This window comes from Pseudorasbora parva, chromosome 4, assembly GCF_024679245.1.
Source record: "Pseudorasbora parva isolate DD20220531a chromosome 4, ASM2467924v1, whole genome shotgun sequence".
NCBI classification, from domain to species: domain Eukaryota; kingdom Metazoa; phylum Chordata; class Actinopteri; order Cypriniformes; family Gobionidae; genus Pseudorasbora; species Pseudorasbora parva.
This window is the reverse complement of record NC_090175.1, coordinates 56,849,404-56,872,093: the sequence shown is the minus strand read 5'-3', so window position 1 is coordinate 56,872,093 and position 22,690 is coordinate 56,849,404. Positions and strand designations below refer to the sequence as shown.

Sequence of the window (22,690 nt, the reverse complement as noted above, 5' to 3'; positions counted from 1 at the left end):
GTAAGTTGCGAGGTGAGGACTCAATGGATCGGTTAAAAACAACTCAAGTTGGGTTGAAAAAGGACAAACCCAGAAATTGGGGTTTTGAATGGATCCATTCACTGGGTTCAAACAAACCAATTTCTGGGTTTGTCCATTTTCAAACCAACTTGGGGTTTTTTTACCCAGCATTTTTTAGAGTGTGTTTGTTCAGCACATCCCACAGATGCTCGATTGGATTGAGATCTGGGGAATTTGGAGGCCAAGTCAACGCCTCAAACCATTCCCATTTGTGCTTTGTGTCAGTGTGTATTAATACACACTCTAAAAATGCTGGGTTTAAAACAACTCAAGTTGGGTTGAAAGTGGACAAACCCAGAAATTGGGTTGTTTAAACCCAGTAAATGGAACCCTTCAAACAACCCAATTTCTGGGTCTGTCCATTTTCAACCCAACGTGAGTTGTTTTTAACCCAGCATTTTTTAGAGTGCATTTTTTGAGGGTCTAATTGAATCCCTTTTGGCCACATATATGATCAATCATTTCCACAGATATAGTTGAGTTAATGGAAATAAATCGACGCTGACAGAATGTTTTACAAGCACCATTTTATACTAGTACACATTTATTTACAGCGGTAAATTACAGTGTTGAGATGAGGATTCAGAAGTCCTTCATTAACTAAAGACCCGCGACACACGGAAGGAAAGGAGAACAACAGAGCAAAAGCCTTTTCTGATAATGCATAGAGTATCTGAACATCTGAATAACTCAATAAGGATCATGGTTCATTACTGCACATTTACCTTAGAAACCTTCTTTTTTGTGGCTTAATGCAATAAATATATATATTTTTCTCTGGATTGTTCGTATGTCACTTCACTTTGAGGAAAAATAAGTGGAGGTACAGTTGAATGGAGTGTTTTTTTTTCTTTTTTCTTTTTGCAGCTCCTTAAGCAGACGTGGTTTAATTGACATCATACAGGCTTTACAAACACTTTACAAAAACAGATTTGGTAGATAATGCCCCTGCTGCTCCACCTCATTCCCAATGATCCCGTAAGATACATAGAGCTGAGAACCATAGTAAAATAGATCAAATATAAGAGCTAAAGTGGCCTTTATGGATCAGAATCACAGACACTGTACAGGCGCGAGTGATTGACAGGTGCATTATGGGATGTGACGTGTGTCCAGACCAAAGCTTGTGTTGATATCGGTAATTATTAAAACCAGTGTTAATTGGAATGAAGATAAAATAAATTCTAAATATAAAATGACACATTTTTAAGAAATATGATTTAAAATGACTTAAAACTGAAATAAAAGTAAATTAAAGCTAAAGAGACAAAAAGAAAAAATGGCAAAAGCATATTCTAATGCTGCGTTCACACCGCACGCGAATGATGCGAATAAATCGTGCTATTCACGCGAAGTTGGACGCGTGAACATTTTGAATCCATTCGCTTTATTCGCGCGTGAAATTCGCTTCATTCACGTGTGACATTCACTACACAACAGACGCGAATTTGCGTCATGCGATGGGCTTCTGCCAGGCAGCGGCAGTCGGCAGAAGGACTAGCCGAGTTAAGGCTGATCTCGCCGGGGTTGATGAGCGCTGAGCGCCGGTGATCGCCTGGGTCTCACACCTCCGAAAACACCAGATCAAATTTTCAAATAGGAGCTCTCTTAATAAATAAACCACATATTTGAGCTTTAAACAACTACATTCTCCCCTGAAAAACTATTAAAACTACATTTTGTGATACAATAACAGTAGTATTTTTAAATTACTCTGGCCTCGAGGTTTCCCATCCATCACTTCACCACGTGACAGCAGTAAGCAGGCTCCTCATTGGGTAACGCGGTGCGAATATCCGCCAAAGTTCAAATTTTTCAACTTGAGCAATTCGCGTCTTTAGCGTGATTCGCGGTAATCACGCGTTCAAAACGCTCAATTTGCGTGATCCTTGCCGCGTCATTCGCTCGAATCGCACTATTCGCGCCGCCTCATTTGTGCGAATCGCGCCGCAGAATGCCTATTCGCGTCTGCATTGACTGGATCACTCGTGCGAATCGCGTCATTCGTGTGTGGTGTGAACGCAGCATAAAAGTTCAAATACCTGCGAATAAAATTATGTAAACTGATATTTGAAATAAAACATTTTTTTATGATTTTTTTATAAAAAACAAAACAAAAAATAGCGAGGTTGCATTGACAAATGATTACTTAATTACTAAAATAAAACCTAAATTAAATTAAAAAAGATTGCAAAATATAAAAAAACTAATACAAATTACAAAATTAAATTAAAATAGAAACTGATAATAAAAACAAACAAATTCAGATTATGAATATATTTTGTTGAACTTAAATAAAACAAATATTGTATGTATTTTTTTTTTAAAATAGCAGTGAAATAGAATAAGTTTAAGCTGAAGTACTAAAACTTAAATATTTTTCCCCTAAATATAAAAAACTAATGAAAAGACAAAAGCACATTATAAAATTGCAAAAAAGTAAAATAAAAAACTAAACATGAATGATTTTTTAAACTGAAATAAAAACCAATGTATTTAACAAAACTTAAAAATACAGTGACATAAAATAAGTTAAACTAGAATGACTAAAAATAAAGCTTAAAATAAATTATGCTAAATATAAAAAACAAAAAAATGACAAAAGCACGTATTTTAATTATAAAAAAAACCTTACAAAAGATCATTTAAAATATTAATACATGGCGTTAAAGTTAAAAAGTTAAAGTTTCACGTTAAAGTGAAATAATATATATAGATCTTTAAATGCGTATCAATGTTGAAATAAAATAATTTGAAAATAAAATTGGCTAAAACATAACCTAATAATTAAAATTAAAATATAAAAATAAAAGCGAATTCAAAACATTAATAAATACTATATAAATAATAACACTGGACTCCAGGGGGTGGCAGAGTCAGTTTCCTCTTCCCGATTAATCGCTGTCATGATGGACGAGCCATTTAAACCTGAATAACAACACGTCACTTTGAGAAAGTCAATGGAAACTCTAGCGCCCTCTTGAGTGCTGGAGCCACACAGACACACACATTTAGTGCAGGTACAATCAAACATCCGCATCTTTCCGAGTGTGTGTGCCATTGGCACATACACTCACACATTAATCAACATAAATAAGAAGAGAATTTCATCTGGCATCATGGCAGTCGAGGAAGTCGAAGCTACAGAGTCACTTTACTACGAAGAGAAGCGAGATGGGGAATACAAACCGATGACGACTGCGAATGTTGACATTTATGAGACGCACCGTCTCAAGAGAGCCTAGGACATGCCTGGGAAAATAGGATAAATCCAAAGGTTGAGAAATCCACTGGGAAAAGTCCTACGAAAACATCGAAAGAGCTAAAAAACGATGAAGCCTTGAACACATTTAGCCCAGAATCGGAAACACTTCCTTCCTCAGTGTTTTGTTGAAGTGCAAATATCACACATTCTTAAATCAAGATACGTTTACTGTATAACGACATTAAGTCTTTCGTTTGCAAGCACGTCTTTATTCACTAATTTAGTTACACACTTCATGAAGCTTTGGAACCTTGACTCAGTGAATCAATGAATCATTTGTTTTGAACCAGTGATTCAAAGCTCGTGATTTCAGTAAACCAGGCTTCGTTGCGACCGTGTTTTAAATGGTTCGCCGCTGTATGATTTTTACCTGATCTCGAATCAACTTTATTCACTTGTAGACATTTAAAGACACATTTGAATGATATAAAGGTTATATAAAGATTAAAAACCTGATTAACCAATTGCTCCTTCAAACAAACAAAACAAGCACTACGATTTAATAAAATATCATATATTATAAAGTCACTTCATATATAATGGTGATCGAGGATTTTTAAATTCTATTTAATAGATCAAATGCTTGCAAATGGTCCGTAAAAGGTGTTTTAGTGGCATTGACACTGTTCTGACCAGCAGGGGTCGCCAGTGTGTGTCGCGTCCAGCGATTCAAAACACTGAATCATTTTGCGAATCAATTGGTTCATTTGATTCAAAGTTGATTGACAGGGCTATAAATACAGGGGTAGTGTACAAAAACTGAAATTATGCTTAACACAAGAAACCCCCCCACATAATTCTTTATATTTGAAAGCGATAACCGATATATTGTACGATAAATCTAAATCCAAAATTTTATATAATTTTTTATTTATAATATATATAACTTTTTAAAAATAATTTTGAGATCCTTTTCTATAGCGATGCATTGACATGAACATTATGGGCCGATAACCGATAAATCTTTATATTTGAAAGCCGATAACCGATATATTGGACGATAAATCTAAATCCAAATTTTTATATAATGTTTGATTTTATATAATTTTGAGATCCTTTTTTATAGGGATGCACTGATATGAACATTTTGGCTGATACGATAACCAATAATTCTTTATATTTGAAAGCCGATGACCGATATATTGGCCGATAAATCAAAATCAAAAATTTTATATAACATATTCTTTTATAGTTCATTTCTTTATTTCACTTATATTTCAAGCAATTCAAAACCATCATGGCTTTAAAATATCGGCCAATTTTTCTTATTGGGCTGATGGCGATATCATTAAAAATCAACATATATCGGCCGATACCGATATGGAGGCCGAAATACCATGCATCCCTAATATACATATTAGATATTGTTTCCTGTTTTAAGCATACATTTTTTAACTAATGCTTAAAATGTATGCTTAAAATTTATTTAAACATTAATTTTGATCAGTTTTGCAGTAATCAAGGCGTAATATCTTCAGTCATTTTGCTTCTCCAGTGAATGTGTCTCGATTAAAGAATGTCTAGATATTTGTGCTGGAAAACAAGTCAGAACCACTGAGGAGGAGCCTGATGTTTGGCAGTGTTTACGACACCATAGACGTCTCGCTGGGCAGAAATCGGACTCGACGTGCCTGGAAAGTAGAAGTCGTCCTGGGAATTCAACGGGCTCATTTTTCTGAGTTCCTCCGAAACACCGAGATGATGGAAACGTCAACCGAGAAGAAGTGCTGGAGCCATCGTGAATAGAAAGGACAGTAGATTTATCACAAAAAAACTCTGTTTATATTTGAACATATTTACATTAGTGAAGATTTCTTTCTTTTCTTTTTTCTTCTCTTCTCTTTTCTCTTTTGTGGTATTTTCTCTGTTTTGGTCAGTTTGTGGTCGTCTCATTACGCTTTGCTGTCGTCCTGTTTTGTGTGCAGGCTGTTGTCCGTGTGGACCTTGATCTCGATCAAATCTGGCTTCAGAACCTCCTTACCGTTCTCCTCCTTCAGCGGGAGTTTCCTGCGGTCAGAAGTGAGCAGGTTTAGTCGCCGTTCTCTCAATCAAACACACACACACACACACACACACACACACACACACACACACACACACACACACACACACACACACACACACACACACACACACACACACACACACACACACACACACACACACACACACACACACAGCCCCTAAACCTACCCATCACAGGAAAAATTCTGCATTTTTACTTTCTCATAAAAACTCCTCCTGTGTGATTTATAAGCCTTTTGTAAAGTGGGGCCATGGGTAATGTCCTCATATTTCACCCTCTCCTGTAATACCTGTGTCATACCCATGGCATTATACACATTTGTGTCCTCATATGTCACAAAAACATGCCCCCCCCCCCCCACACACACACACACTCCCCAAACCCCAAACTAATAAAAATGTCAAAAGCACATAATAAAATATCAAAAATAATTCAAATTAAAATGAAAACAAAGCTAATTCAAATAATTTATTACATTTGTATTCAATTAAAATACAATATTGAAAATGTTGAGTTAAAAAATTAAAAATGTTGCCTTAGCAACTAAGTGAAATTAAACAAGTTTAACTACTAAAATTAATAAAAAGTAAATCTGAAATAATATATTTTAAAAAATATTAAATAAACAAATAAAAATGACAAAAGCACATAATAATAATTACAAAACCTGAGAAATTAATTATAGCAAACAACCCCAAACCAGAAAGAACTAAATATAGCTCTAGTTCATAGATTAATAGTTAAAGCAAATATTATAACTTTATAACAATAAAGATGTAGAAGTAAAGATCCTTCTAAATATAATACAGCAATAACAACACAGAGGAACAATATCACTGGAAGTTTGCTGGTTAAAGGGTTAGTTCAGCCTGAAATGTAAAATTGTGTGATTAATTCCTCCTGTGGTTGGCCAGCCGTCAGACCTCCGCTCATCTTCACACACAGATGAAGATATTAGTGTTGAAATCCGATGGCTCAGAAAGGCCTTCATTGACACCAATGTCATTTCCTCTCTCAAGACCCATAAAGGCACTAAAGACGTCGTTACAAAGCCCATCTCACTACAGCGGCTCTACAATCATTGATGAAGAGGCCAGAATAGAGTTAGTGCGCAAAAAAACACTAAATAACGACTTATATAGTGATGGCCGATTTCAGAACAAAGCTTTGAACCGTTATGAGTCAGTGAATCGATTCATGATTCGGATTTGTTTGTCAAACCGCCAAACTGCTGAAATCACCAAGGGGGTAATCTAGCGCTCGGAAAGCGTTCCACCCATAGGGGCGGCCATTGCTAACCAAGCCATCACCTGCTGTTAGCATCCCATTGACTCCCATTCATTTTTGAGTCGCTTTGACAGTGAATAACTTTACATCTGAGATGTTTAAAGACTCCATTTGTCCATTGTTTATTTCTAAAGAAACACGACAATGCATAAAAGGCTCCGTTACCTTGTATCTTACACTATCGCCCCGTAGAAGCTGTTTTTGTAAAAATAGGCTAACTATTGTGTCATAACCAACGCGACTCTGTCGCACAGTTGAGAAATTACCGTATAGACCTGAGGAGACGCTCGCAGGCAATCTTCTACTGTCTATGAGGCAGTCGGGGGGACGTGGAGACATAAAGTCTGATAAAGTCAAGGGGGAAGAATGGGGAGAAGCCCATAGTGAGCCAAAAGCAACGGGAGAAAATATTTAAACAACGGGATTCAGATTTCACTTTCCACAACTACTAGAAGACCTACAGCTGTCAGACAGGAGGCTCACGTCACATCTACGTCCTCAAGCTCAGTCTGAGCCTGCGCAGTTCGCTCCGCCATCAGGAAGTGAGTGCTCCTATACTGACATCACTTAACGCCGTAGAAGGCGATGGGATCGCTCCGTCCATTTCTTTTACTGTCTATGGAAATCACGTGACTTTAGCGATTCGAATCATGAATTGATTCACTGACTCATAACGGTTCGAAGCTTAGTTTTGAAATCAGCCATCGCTATACACGTCATTATTTAGTTTTTTTGCGCACTAACTCTATTCTGGCCTCTTCATCAATGATTGTAGAGCCGCTGTAGTGAGATGGGCTTTGTAACGACGTCTTTAGTGCCTTTATGGGTCTTGAGAGAGGAAATGACATTGGTGTCAATGAAGGCCTTTCTGAGCCATCGGATTTCAACACTAATATCTTCATCTGTGTGTGAAGATGAGCGGAGGTCTGACGGCTGGCCAACCACAGGAGGAATTAATGACAGAATATTCATTTTTGGGTGAACTACATCAGCCCAAAAAAACAAACAAATCGCTCTGAAATCATCCGAATGGAGGATATACTCCACACACTCTGTCAAACGATTATAAAAGAGCTCTGAACATGCATTTCACAAAACGAATGATCGGCGAGGGACTCACAGATATGCGGCTTTGCCCTCCTCCAGCTCTTTGCTCTTGCCGCTGGTGGTGGTTTTCTTGCTGCAGAGCTTACGGCTGATGCACATTAGGAGGCCGCATTGGCGCAGGAAGAAGCATCCGACGTCCACCAAAACCAGCAGCAGAAGAAGAGCCGCCACCCCGAGACCCACCACAGCGCCGAGGCCCAGGCCGCTGAACAGCGAATCTGCTGAGACCGGAGACCAAACACACACTCAACACACACTCTCATGAGTCTCTCCATGTTCTTAAAGGTATAGGTCACCCAAAATGAGCCTGTGATGTTTATCTGCTGACCCCCAGGGCATCCAACATGTAGGTGTGTTTGTTTCTTCAGTAGAACACAAATTAAGATTTTTAACTCCAACCGTTGCTGTGTAGGTCATATAATTATGTGAATGGGTAACAAGTCTATGAAAGCACAAAAAAAACAAAAAAAACATGCTTAGACAACATTTAAACATGAGAGCAAATGACTGGTCAGCTCTACGACTTTTAGACTGTTTTCAAACGTATTTTGATTAATGTAGTCGCAGCCGTAGGTTCATTTAATTGATTTTAGTCTAAATCTGCTAAGGGGTAAAAATGGGAAAAAAAAGATTTTACGCTCTCATTTACAGGATAGGCATTTGCATGGGTTTAAATACACTGGGGGTCGGCAGATAAACACACTGTAAAAAAAGGGTAAAAAAAAGTGACTGATCACATCTCAATTTTTCAGTTGGCCGAATTTATTTTCTGTGAATTAAGTAAGGCCTAATGTCCACCCAGCCGGTTGTTATCTCAGAATAAACCCCTTCAGAGCGATCAGGACCCCGAGGCGAAGCGGAGCGTCACTCTGAAGGGGTTTATTCTGAGATAACAACCGGCTGGGTGGACATTATCCCGCTTATTACACGCCTACTAGTCTCAAATAAATTACACACTAAATATTATCTTGAGATTAAATATTTTATTAGCTCTTACGCAAAGCTTCCACAAAAAAAAAACAGTTCCAACCTGCTTTAAGCCTTTATCTATTGCTGCTAAATGTTGAGAATGAATGCTGAAAGGGTTAGTTCAGCCAAAAATGAAACCAAGCCTCTGATTTACTCACCCTCAGGTCATTATAGGTGTTTATGACATTCTTCTGTCAGACAAATACAATCAGAGTTATATTTAAAAAGTCCAGGCTAACGTTAATCCCAGCAGTAGTTGGAGCTGTTTCTGAAGTCCATTAAATGCAGCTGTCCGTCAAATAACGTGCTCCACACGACTCCGATGGGTTAATAGAGCCTTCTGATTCCAATCGATGCGTTTGTGTCAGAAAAATATCCATATTTAAACCTTTATAAAGGAAACCCGCCTTGAAGTCTTCCACTGTAGCCACGGCTGTTTAAGCCACAAGATGGCGCCAGCGTTAAGCACAGAAGTAGAACCGGTCGAGATAACTCGCAGTACCCGGATGAGCGGTGTGTGTTATCTGGGAATAACATACCGCTGGAATGCGCGATTGACCAATCAGAATCAAGTATTTCACAGAGCCGTGTAATAAATTGCATTAATTCACAGAATTTCAATTCGACCAACTGAAAAATTTAGATGTGATCATTCACTAGAAAAATTTCAATTGGAGACTTTTTTATTTATTTTTTATACAGCGCTTCAACTTTTTATTTTGGGGTGAACTATCCCTTTATTAACAACTAATGTCTGCCGATTTCTCGTATTTTTGCAAGAGATCAAATGTTGCTTTATTGGCAAACAGTCACACATCTGAAGTGCATCGCTACATTATTATAAATATAATGACGGTAAGGTCAGTCTGAAAGAAACATGATGGTTAATAGGTTCGATAATTAGTTGAATAATGAAGATGGCCTTCACAACTAAGCGCTCTCCTTTGCACGATTCTTTACTCTTCTCTTGCACTTCCTGTAGCTGAACAGAAAACAACCCTTTGGAAGTATTTATCAGAAATGTGAGGCTGTTTCTGTATCGATCTGAAGTTTGAGCACATGATCCTGCAGTCCATCTTCAAGATGTTTTGCTGGGTTATGGATGAAAGCATCAAAGACCGGCTCGAAACATGTTAGAAACACACAGAAGCGGAGCAGGCTGACGGATCTTCACATTACAGCGGACTGACCCGCGGCGTAAACAGCACCTGAGCGGCTCAAGGCCTGGTAATGTGTCCACGACTCCTAAAGCAAATTGGTTCATTTACATGCACACCAGTGAGCTGATAACTCAAAAAAATCAGCTCATTGAAATAACAAGATTTCCTCTTTTACATGCAAACCAGTAAACTGACAACGCAAGTGAACCGCGTTTACATGGCTTTATTCACGAGTTCACACTTACATCAATTAAATACAGTAAAGATTGTGCGTATTTGCCGTGCGCCGGGCTCAGGCTCGGAAATATTTGCCCGAACCCATACTCTCAGAAAAAAAGGTACATTGCTGTCACTGGGGCGGTACCCTAAGGTACAACACCGAAAAGGCACTAATATGTACCTTTAAGGTACTAATACACACTCTTAAAGTACTGATATGTACCTTTAAGGTACTAATACACACTCTTAAAGTACTGATATGTACCTTTAAGGTACTAATACACACTCTTAAAGTACTGATATGTACCTTTAAGGTACTAACACACACTCTTAAAGTACTGATATGTACCTTTAAGGTACTAATACACACTCTTAAAGTACTGATATGTACCTTTAAGGTACTAATACACACTCTTAAAGTACTGATATGTACCTTTAAGGTACTAACACACACTCTTAAAGTACTGATATGTACCTTTAAGGTACTAATACACACTCTTAAAGTACTGATATGAACCTTTAAGGTACTAACACACACTCTTAAAGTACTGATATGTACCTTTAAGGTATTAACACACACTCTTAAAGTACTGATATGTACCTTTAAGGCACTAACACACACTCTTAAAGTACTGATATGTACCTTTAAGGCACTAACACACACTCTTAAAGTACTGATATGTACCTTTAAGGCACTAACACACACTCTTAAAGTACTGATATGTACCTTTAAGGCACTAACACACACTCTTAAAGTACTGATATGTACCTTTAAGGTACTAACACACACTCTTAAAGTACTGTACCTTTAAGGCACTAACACACACTCTTAAAGTACTGATATGTACCTTTAAGGTACTAACACACACTCTTAAAGTACTGATATGTATCTTTAAGGTACTGACACACACTCTTAAAGTACTGATATGAACCTTTAAGGTACTAACACACACTCTTAAAGTACTGATATGTACCTTTAAGGTACTAACACACTCTTAAAGTACTGATATGAACCTTTAAGGTACTAACACACACTCTTAAAGTACTGATATGAACCTTTAAGGTACTAAAACACACTCTTAAAGTACTGATATGTACCTTTAAGGTACTAACACACACTCTTAGAGTACTGATATGTATCTTTAAGGTACTAACACACACTCTTAAAATACTGATATGTACCTTTAAGGTACTAATACACACACTTAAAGTACTGATATGTACCTTTAAGGTACTAACACACACTCTTAAAGTACTGATATGTATCTTTAAGGTACTAATACACACTCTTAGAGTACTGATATGTACCTTTAAGGTACTAACACACACTCTTAAAGTACTGATTTGTACCTTTAAGGTACTAATACACACACTTAAAGTACTGATATGTACCTTTAAGGTACTAACACACACTCTTAAAGTACTGATATGTATCTTTAAGGTACTAACACACACTCTTAAAGTACTGATATGTACCTTTAAGGTATTAACACACACTCTTAAAATACTGATATGTACCTTTAAGGTACTAATACACACACTTAAAGTACTGATATGTACCTTTAAGGTACTAACACACACTCTTAAAGTACTGATATGTATCTTTAAGGTACTAACACACACTCTTAAAGTACTGATATGTATCTTTAAGGTACTAACACACACTCTTAAAGTACTGATATGTACCTTTAAGGTACTAACACACACTCTTAAAGTACTGATATGTACCTTTAAGGTATTAAAACACACTCTTAAAATACTGATATGTACCTTTAAGGTACTAATACACACACTTAAAGTACTGATATGTACCTTTAAGGTACTAACACACACTCTTAAAGTACTGATATGTATCTTTAAGGTACTAACACACACTCTTAGAGTACTGATATGTACCTTTAAGGTACTAACACACACTCTTAAAGTACTGATATGTACCTTTAAGGTACTAATACACACACTTAAATTACTGATATGTATCTTTAAGGTACTAACACACACTCTTAAAGTACTGATATGTACCTTTAAGGTACTAACACACACTCTTAAAGTACTGATATGTACCTTTAAGGTACTAATACACACACTTAAAGTACTGATATGTACCTTTAAGGTACTAACACACACTCTTAGAGTACTGATATGTATCTTTAAGGTACTAACACACACTCTTAAAGTACTGATATGTACCTTTAAGGTACTAACACACACTCTTAAAGTACTGATATGTACCTTTAAGGTACTAACACACACTCTTAAAGTACTGATATGTATCTTTAAGGTACTAACACACACTCTTAAAGTACTGATATGTATCTTTAAGGTACTAACACACACTCTTAAAGTACTGATATGTACCTTTAAGGTACTAACACACACTCTTAAAGTACTGATATGTACCTTTAAGGTACTAACACACACTCTTAAAGTACTGATATGTATCTTTAAGGGACTAACACACACTCTTAAAGTACTGATATGTATCTTTAAGGTACTAACACACACTCTTAAAGTACTGATATGTATCTTTAAGGGACTAACACACACTCTTAAAGTACTGATATGAACCTTTTAGGGGTTGGTACCTTTTCACTTTTGTACCTTAGGGTACCGCCCTAGTGACAGAACTGTACCTTTTTTTCTGAGAGTGCAGAGGATGCTGTCTGTAGGATGATCAAACTCAACAGTACAGCTGAAGAATCTTTATTACTCAATATGGTGTGTGTGTGTGTGTGTGTGTGTGTGTGTGTGTGTGTGTGTGTGTGAGAGAGTGTGTGTGTGAGAGAGTGTGTGTGTGAGAGAGTGTGTGTGTGAGAGAGTAAAGCGCGGTTCCTCATGTCCAGCTGCCGGCTGTCTCTTCCTCTTCAAACGGCATCAGCGGATCAAACCGGATCATTTGATGTTTTCCGCGATCCGCTCTCGGACTCAGATCGGCTGGAGGCGTCTCATCTCGCTCCACCTGAGAGCCGGCGCTCCTAAACCGGCCTGACTTCACCTTAACGTCTCTGATCTCATCTGACCAACAGCCCCAAATATCAGCGCCGGGCCAGAAATACGGATGAGAAACCTCCTGATGTCCGAGATTTCAGAAGTTTTTAACATGACCTTTATAAAACATGTTTGCTCGTTCTTACACTCTAAACTACTATATAAACACGATTACACTTTTATATTCCCCATAAATCATAAACATGAGACATTCGTGCTTTCTGTACAACACTCTAATCAAGAATCTGAGTTAGTACGATGAACATTTTTGAGAATCGACAACCTTTATTCAAATATTATTAAAAGATTTTGTGAGTATATTGTGTAATTGTGTGTTTTATTTGTGATGACGCAGTGAAACATGCCAAATAGTGCCATTTTCATGATTTATCACATTATTTATGTGGTTCAGATACAATAATATTTTGAGTTTTCAGTTGGCCAAACTGCATTTCTGTGAACTGATGCAATTTAATTCACAGAAATTCAGTTTGGGCAACAGGAAAATTTAGATTTGCAATTTTAGAAGTTTATTATTTTTTTTACAGTGTGATAAATCCTATAACTGCACTGTTTGTGAAGCTTCATATCAGAAGGTCGCTCCCTATGTAGTGTTTACGGCAGAGCCTGTTTAGTGCTCTTGGTCCAGTGGGACGCAGCCGGAGTCTTGAAGATAAGAGCGAATGTATTAATCGTTTGACACGAGTTTGTCGGTACACGATCCGTTCCACGCATGCATAGTAGACTCTTTAGAAAACGCAAATGATAATTCTGTTTTGCGAGGATTTACGACCCTGCACGATCTGTTCCACGTATATGTGCATATTTGTACCGCGAGACTTTAAGAAATGAGAAAGAGAAAAGAAAGAGAGAGAGAGAGAGTGTGTGTGTGTGTTTGTGAGGGAGAGAGAGAGAGAGAGAGACAGAGAGAGAGAGAGAGAGAGAGTGTGTGTGTTTGTGAGGGAGAGAGAGAGAGAGAGAGACAGAGAGAGAGAGAGAGAGAGAGAGAGAGAGAGAGAGAGAGAGAGAGAGAGAGAGTGTTTGTGAGGGAGAGAAAGAGAGAGAGAGTGTGTGTGTGTGTGTGTGTGGGCATGTTTTTGTGACATATGAGGACACATGTGTATAATGCCATGGGTATGACACAGGTATTACAGGAGAGGGTGAAATATGAGGACATTACCCATGGCCCCACTTTACAAAAGGCTTATAAATCACACAGGAGGAGTTTTTTTTAGAAATGGGTAGGTTTAGGGGCAGTGTGTGTGTGTGTGTGTGTGTGTGTGAGTGTGAGTGTGTGTGTGTGTGTGTGTGTGTGTGTGTGTGTGTGTGTGTGTGTGTGTGTGTGTGTGTGTGTGTGTGTGTGAGAGTGTGTGTGATGGGTAGGTTTAGGGGCAGGGGCAGTGTAAGGGGATAGAAAATACGGTTTGTACAGTATAAAAACCATTACGCCTATGGAGAGTCCCTGTAAACCACATAGACCAACATGTGTGTGTGTGTGAGTGTGTGTGTGTGCACGCATGTGTGTGTGTGTGAGATCGGTAGGTTTAGGGGCAGTGTAAGGGGATAGAAAATATGGCCTGTACAGTATAAAAACCATTACGCCTATGGAATGTCCCCACATTTCACAAAAACAAACGTGTGTGTGTTTGAGAGAGAGAGAAAGAAAGGTAAAAAAAATAAATAAATAAATAGTGCGCACGCGTGAAACGGATCGTGCCCAAGCGTACCTGTGATGTCGGGCTTCTGCGGCATGAGGAACTGGAAGAAAGTGGGCTCCGAAAGGCCTTTGACGTTTCGTGCCGTGATCTCCACGTTGTAGCGCGTGTTCCACTGGAGCGGCTGCAGCAGCGCAAAATCATTCATCCCAGGAACCAGCTTCGTCATCCACTGCTCCTCTTTATCCTGCACACACACATTCAGTCCCACTGTAAAAAAATCACACTCCAAAATACTAAAATGTAGGCTAATGATTCTGTTTTAGTTAACTGGACAATTAAATGCAAAAAAGCTGGCTTAACCCGTGAAAAGAAGTTGGTTCATCGATTGTTGGACAAGGTATTAATAGCAAATTCGATCTGTAATTGCAAGTTAACACACATACTAACAATGCATTCTGGGTGCACCGTGCAAAACTCATCCATGACTCCCAAAATACATTTTGGGTCCAAAAATAACGACTAAAAAAAACTACGACTTTATTCAGCATTGTCTTCTCTTACGGGTTTGTGTTCAATCCTCAAATAAAGATTCAAACAGTTATGAATCAGTGAATCGATTCATGATTTGGATCGCCAATGTCACATGATTTCAGCAGTTTGACGCGATCGGAATCATGAATCAAGTATGTAAGAATTATTGCACTATTCAATTTAAATACATACGAATTATTATTCAGTTAAATGGAATTTTCTTGAAAAGTTGAAAAGTTTTTGTTAATATTATAATTTATTTAAAGATTAAAAATAATAATAAATAAATAAAAACGGCAAAAACATTTTTTTATATTAAAGAATTATTTTATAGTAGTTTTATAAAAAATAAATTTATTTATTTATTATTATTTTTAATCTTATCTATATTACATTAAATGTATTTAACATATCACAAACTTTGTTTTAGCGTTTTTGTTATTTTTATAATTGTTTTAGAGTAGGCCTGTCTAATTGTCTGTATATCATTTTTATTAATTTTACTTTTTGTTAAATCAGTTTGCGCTATTTAGACCTTAATTTAAACTAAACATAAATGAGAAATGTTGGCAACTAGCTGATATAAAATAAGCATACTTTATTGTATTTCAGCTAATATTTATTTCATATATAAAAAAATATGATTTTTTAAAAATAATTTATTTATAATTTGTGAAAGATTAAATGTGGAACTTTTGGAACTAAATTGTGAAACTTTTCTGGTGTTTTAGCTCATTTTTGGATCTTCAGATGTTTCCCACAGAAGACAGAAAGCCACACGGGTCTGAAGCGACGAGTAAATAATGTCAGGATTAACTTCGCCTGATGGACCGCAGCAAAAACACAATAAAAAAGGGGACAAAAATGAACCAAAACAAAGATCTAAAGAAGAAATAAAGGCAGAAAATTGAGCTCATCTCCATCCCGTTTCATCCTGGCCCGTTCCTGAAACACTTCCTCAGCGTCTCTGTGATCTAATATCACGGTTATTGCCTGGAAATATTTGATCTTCTTCAGTTCGGGAATCCACAATCAGACGCTCCGATCTGCTTTTCCCTCGCAGGTCTTTAGCAACACACTTTAAAGAGATTTCACTTCCCATAACGCTTTGGAGATCTTCAATCTCACACAAACACCAGTGCCTGATGGAAGCACACTCTCATTGGCTGAGGGAGATAATAGACTCCCGTAATTTCTCTTTTGTGTGTCTTTTAAAGTCAACCTTGAATGCAACTTCCATAATGTGGCACATGTGAAGGGCGAGACGTGATGTTATTAATCGGGAATGACTGGATCATGAAAAAGGGCTTTCCAGATGAAAAAACAAAGTCAAGCAAGTTTACTCTTGCTGTAGAATAACGTGCACTGATGAGTCTTTCCCAGTAAGAAAGCTCATTCTTCAAACTCTGGATGTGTGTTAGGCTTTCCGGCTTGAATGTTACACTCTAAAAATGCTGGGTTAAAAACAACCCAGGTTGGGTTGAAAATGGACAAACCCAGAAATTGGGTTGTTTAAATGGGTCCATTCACTGGGTTCAAACAACCCAATTTCTAGGATTATCCATTTTCAACCCAACCTGGGTTGTTTTTAACCCAGCATTTTTAACCCTTCCTTATGGACATTTTTGTCCTTTTTAGTTTAGTTTTTTTTTGATAACTATGCCTGTGGTAATGCTAACTGCATAACATTTGCCACAGGTGTGTTTTTATTTGAATTGTACTATTTCACCCTCAATTCCTTTGAAAAATTAATTTTGCACTAGGTGCACAAAATACTCACACTTTAGGACAAAACGTCCACATTGAAAACCATATTTTTTAATCCCGTTGCCATTTAACTATAAAAAGATGAAATCTTTGTTAAAAGGCTTTTATTCTGCTGGCAAGGCTTCAAAATCTTAATTTTTATGATTTTTTACTACATTTTTTCAGGTTTGGCGTATAAAGCAAATACTTACTTTATTCCTGATTTTTGTTTATGCATATTATAAAGCCAATTTGATAAATTATGCAGCTATAACTGTTTGTGTGTGTTGATATGGGTGTCAGAGTGTGGAGTGTATGTAAGGGCTAATGTCCACCCAGCCGGTTGTTATCGCAGAATAAACCCCTTCAGAGCGATCAGGACCCCGAGGCGAAGCGGAGCGTCACTCTGAAGGGGTTTATTCTGCGATAACAACCGGCTGGGTGGACATTATCCCGCTTATTACACGCCTACTAGTCTCAAATAAATTAGACACTAAATATTGTCTTGAGATTAAATATTTTATTAGCTCTTACGCAAAGCTTCAGGGAAGAAAAACAGTTCCAGACTGCTTTAAGCCTTTATCTATTGCTGCTAAATGTTGAGAATGAATGCTGAAAGGGTGAGTTCAGCCAAAAATGAAACCAAGCCTCTGATTTACTCACCCTCAGGTCATTATAGGTGTTTATGACATTCTTCTGTCAGACAAATACAATCAGAGTTATATTTAAAAAGTCCAGGCTAACGTTAATCCCAGCAGTAGTTGGAGCTGTTTCTGAAGTCCATTAAATGCAGCTGTCCGTCAAATAACGTGCTCCACACGACTCCGATGGGTTAATAGAGCCTTCTGATTCCAATCGATGCGTTTGTGTCAGAAAAATATCCATATTTAAAACTTTATAAAGGAAACCCGCCTTGAAGTCTTCCACTGTAGCCACGGCTGTTTAAGCCACAAGATGGCGCCAGCGTTAAGCACAGAAGTAGAACCGGTCGAGATAACTCGCAGTACCCGGATGAGCGGTGTGTGTTATCTGGGAATAACACACCGCTGGAATGCGCGATTGACCAATCAGAATCAAGTATTTCACAGAGCCGTGTAATAAGTGTGTAATAAAAAAATGTGTGTAGGTGTGCATGTGTGTGCTTGTAATATAAGAGAGAAAAACTCAAATCCAAACGTTGTGGACCAGTGGAGTTTTGCTGGCATCTAATGGGGAAAAGTTGGCACTGCGCCCAAACAAAATCAAGCTGAGAGATGATTTTTTGAGATATCAACCTCAAATAAAGATTTGAACGGTTATGAATCAGTGAATCGATCAATGATTTGGAATTGATCGAATCACTGATTCATTACCGTTTGAATCTTTATTTGAGGATTGAACACAAACCCGGAAGAGAAGCCAATGCTGAATAAAGTCGTAGTTTTTGTTATTTTTGGACCCAAATGTATTTTGGATGCTTCAAGAGACTCTAATTAACCCACTGATGTCTCATATGGACTACTGTGATGATGTTTTTATTCCCTTTCTGGACATGGACAGTATAGTGTGCATACACTTGCATACGCTCTCGGACTAAATATAAAATATCTTAAACTGTGTGTGAAGATGAACGGAGGTCTTACGGGTGTGGAGCGACATTAGGGAGAGGAGTTAATGACAGACATCTCATTTTTGGGTGAACTAACCCTTTAAGTAACGTCTCAATCTGAACGCTCCTAGAGTAGGCTTCACATCTTTGAGTCAAGAAACCAGGACAAAGTGTAGGTGTAATTGTGTGTATTGAGCTCAGGTTGGCTCTTTTTGTTCCTTATAGCCGTGACGGAGAGGAAACTCATGGCGAATCACCTCCCGCAGTTTCTTTATGGGAAAGGGAGTACTTCAAAGCGTCTCTCCACACTCTCTCACGCATCCGGATTCTTTAAGCAAATGAGGCCACAGCGTGAGCACGCTCAGATGCTGACCTGAGGAAAAAGCAGGATTTTTCCCTGAGAACATTACCGATCCAACAACCTACACGGCTCGAGGCGGCTTATGAAATCAGCTGAGATTAAAGTTGAGCAGAGGTGGACAAAGTACACAACTTCATTACTTGAGTAAAAGTAAAAGTATTGCTGGTCAAATATTACTCCGTTACAAGTGAAAGTTATAAAAACAGATTTTTACTTAAAGGTGCACTATGTAGTATTTTTGCAGTAAAATATCCAAAAACCACTAGGCCAGTGCTATATTTTTTGTTCAGTTGAGTGCCTACAATATCCCAAATGTTTCCAACTATTTGTAAATTGTGAGAAAATTGCTATTTTAACCAATGACCGGGACGTGTCAGCATAGCGTTTGAGCGAGTCGCCTGTCAATCGCGTCATATCTGCGCTACCCTCGGGTTTATTCTGCAGAAGCGCTTTACTCTTAGCAGTGTGAACATGTCACAGCAGCGCCGAGCGAACGCACAGAGTAACGTCATAACATCATTTTAAAAACACACTTAAATGTATCTAATATGATAAACAGAGCTGCTTTACCTTATACTCATGACCGGAAGAGCGGAATTGTGAGCTCCCGGCAACTGTGTCCCGTCCCGTCATAATAAAAGTCCTAGTACTCGCGAGCCGTGTGTATGTGTAACAATCGCTCCAGCGGCCGTGCTCAGCTCCTCAACACTCGGTCCTGCTCTGCTTCACTACAGTAACGTTAATAACCAATCGCTCCAGCAGCCGTGCTCAGCTCCTCAACACTCGGTCCTGCTCTGCTTCACTACAGTAACGTTAATAACCAATCGCTCCAGCGGCCGTGCTCAGCTCCACAACACTCGCTCCTGCTCTGCTTCACTACAGTAACGTTAATAACCAATCGCTCCAGCAGCCGTGCTCAGCTCCTCAACACTCGGTCCTGCTCTGCTTCACTACAGTAACGTTAATAACCAATCGCTCCAGCGGCCGTGCTCAGCTCCACAACACTCGGTCCTGCTCTGCTTCACTACAGTAACGTTAATAACCAATCGCTCCAGCGGCCGTGCTCAGCTCCTCAACACTCGCTCCTGCTCTGCTTCACTACAGTAACGTTAATAACCAATCGCTCCAGCAGCCGTGCTCAGCTCCTCAACACTCGCTCCTGCTCTGCTTCACTACAGTAACGTTAATAACCGCATCCATCAACATGTGAGGTGAAGACCACATGTCCCAAGATACTGTGCTCACACTTGGCATCATCAAACTACGCCTTTGTTTAGAATAGGCGCCCTCTAGTGGACGGAAAGTTGCATAGTGCACCTTTAAGTAAAAGTACAGAAGTATTTGTTTTCAAAAGTACTTAAGTAACAAAATTAAATTTCTTTTTTTTTTCCGCCGCATTATTGTATTATTGTTGTATAAATGCACATTATGCCATCATGGTTTAAGCCAGTCAGTGACGCTCCATCTGACACACTAGCATACGACTAACTTAAACTCATTTAAATACTTGTAGAAAAGTTACAAAGCTGCTGTCACTTTAAGGCCGAATGCACGGATCCAATACACTGATACACATCTGATATTCTCACACTGTTCACCTTCACTGAAGACAGAATCAACTTTGTTTATGTGAATACTCCACAAAATGAGCATTTGGACATCCGTCTTCTTCCATTTTGCTCTAAACTACAAATCAGTGTTTAATAAATGCTGTGAAATCATTGAACTTCACGAGACTCTACAAGAGTGATTCCTGAAAGGCTTTCTGCAAAAACCCAAACACCTTTTAAAGAAGAAAAAAATCATCACTGACTTTCAAAGCTGCGACAGAAACGACTTTCCACTTCGAGGACCTTGATAGAAATGTAGTGGAGTAAAGAGGACGATATTTGTCTTTCAGATGGAGTGAAGTTAAAGTCAGAAGTTTACAGAAAATATAATACTCCAGTAAAGCACAGATACTCACAAAGTGAACTTAGGTACAGGACTCAAGTAAATGAGCTGAGCTACTGTCCACCTCTGAAGTTACATTGACAGTGACAATATGAGTCTGCTGCTCCATTGGGCTGTGATTATGGGGCGTGTTTCAATCCAACCAGGAAAGATCTCGATTGGACAGACCGACAACCAATCAGAGCAGCGGAGCGACGCATAACATTAGTGTTCAAATGTCAACAGAGCTCAACTGCACTGAGTTGCCAGGTCTGCGGTTTTCCCTCGGGTTGTTTTCCATGTCCGCGGGTTGAGGCGACCTCAATTATGTGATATATAGACCCAGCAATGCAAATTTTAGCAGGAACCTTGCCAAAATAACACACATTTTACCCCACAAACGCTATTTTTTCCAGAGAACACCCCCAAAAATGCTCTTGAGCTCGTTTGGGGCTTTGTTGTAAACAATTGGCAACCCTGTCTGCACGCGCGCTGGAATAAGTAATGTTAGAAGAATAAGATGAGTGTAAACGATCTTTGCCAGTGTTGTAAAAAAAAGAATTGAATGATACACAGAGTACTTACCCAACATGATCATCATTTCTGAGAGAAATAGTGAAGGTGATTCAGATAAAAACAAGCTCTCCATTTAGGATTTTAACAAATTCAACCCAAGCCCCTTTGATGACGTGATGATTACGTTACTGTTGATCATCTGTCCATCATCGGCTAAAGCCCGCCCTGATGATCTCATTGGTCAGTTTCTGTTCTGCATAATTACTCCTTTATGGATCAAGTCCAGACCGAGCTCAGATGTTGTGGGCGGGGCCGAGTTCGGCTGGTATCCAGGCTAGGATATTAAAAACATTCAGAAAGAACATATTTTTGTTAGCTACGCACCGTTTTATACTTCACAATGTACTCGACGATAGGCATCCCGCCGTCGTCCTGTTTGATGAGTCCGAGTCTGTAGGCCTTCCCGACGCCTCTCTGTCCGTGAACCGTCGGAGGACTTGGCTCGCCTGGAGGAAAACACACACACAGTCAGACTGAGATGAAGATGTGGCCGCTACTTTATACTATTGAGATCTTTGCAAATTACAAAAAAAAAAAAAAAAAAACAGCACTATAATGATGAAGGAGCTTAAAAGTGTTCACTGCAGGAGGCGAACACTGAAATCCACAGACTGGATTCAGACACACTGTGGCAAGGTCTTAGTGTCCTTGTTCTCAAACGAACAAAAGCAGCATGGGAGTTTGAATACATCCATCTGAGTGAGGAGGAATGAAGGGAAGAGAGGCGGATGATGAAGTACTCACGGATGGGTAACGTCTGGAAGGTTTCTGTGTGGCTGAATTCACCCTGACCCTTTCCATTGACCGCCGCCACTCTCACCTCATACGTCGTGTTCGGCTCCAGACTGGCCAGAACAACTGTGGCTGAGAGAAGGAGAGAAGGAGAGAAGGAGAGTAGAAGAGAAGAAGAGAAGGAAAGAAGAAGAGAAGGAGAGAAGGAGAGAAGAAGAGAAGGAGAGTAGAAGAGAAGGAAAGAAGAAGAGAAGGAAGGAAGGAAGGAAGGAAGGAAGGAAGGAAGGAAGGAAGGAAGGAAGGAAGGAAGGAAGGAAAGAAAGAGGGAAGGAGGGAAGAAGAGAAGGGAGGAAGAAATGGAGGAGGGAATGGAGGAAGGAAGAAAGGAAGGATAGATGGAAGGATGGATGGATGGATGGAGGGAGGGAGGAAGGAAGAAAGGAAGTAACGAGGGAAGGAAGGAGGGTGGGAATGAAGAAAGAAAG

The 22,690-nt window shown here is 38.8% G+C and overlaps 1 protein-coding gene across 3 annotated transcripts in view; it reads right to left on the bottom strand.

Annotated features, from left to right (window-relative positions):
• Positions 1-2,710: 2,710 nt before the first annotated feature.
• The window catches only part of zgc:152904 (uncharacterized protein LOC767777 homolog), a 376,010-nt gene continuing 356,030 nt past the window's right edge, over positions 2,711-22,690 (bottom strand). The window contains exons 13-17 of one of the 3 annotated variants that reach the window (XM_067442286.1): positions 22,218-22,337; positions 21,798-21,919; positions 14,809-14,983; positions 7,759-7,966; positions 2,711-5,332 (exon numbers count right to left, since the gene is read on the bottom strand). In XM_067442286.1, coding sequence (XP_067298387.1) covers positions 5,218-5,332; positions 7,759-7,966; positions 14,809-14,983; positions 21,798-21,919; positions 22,218-22,337 — 740 coding nt within the window. In that variant the 3' untranslated portion in view covers positions 2,711-5,217. The remainder of the gene's footprint in view (positions 5,333-7,758; positions 7,967-14,808; positions 14,984-21,797; positions 21,920-22,217; positions 22,338-22,690) is intronic. The other 2 variants (XM_067442287.1, XM_067442288.1) reach the window with 2 other exon arrangements.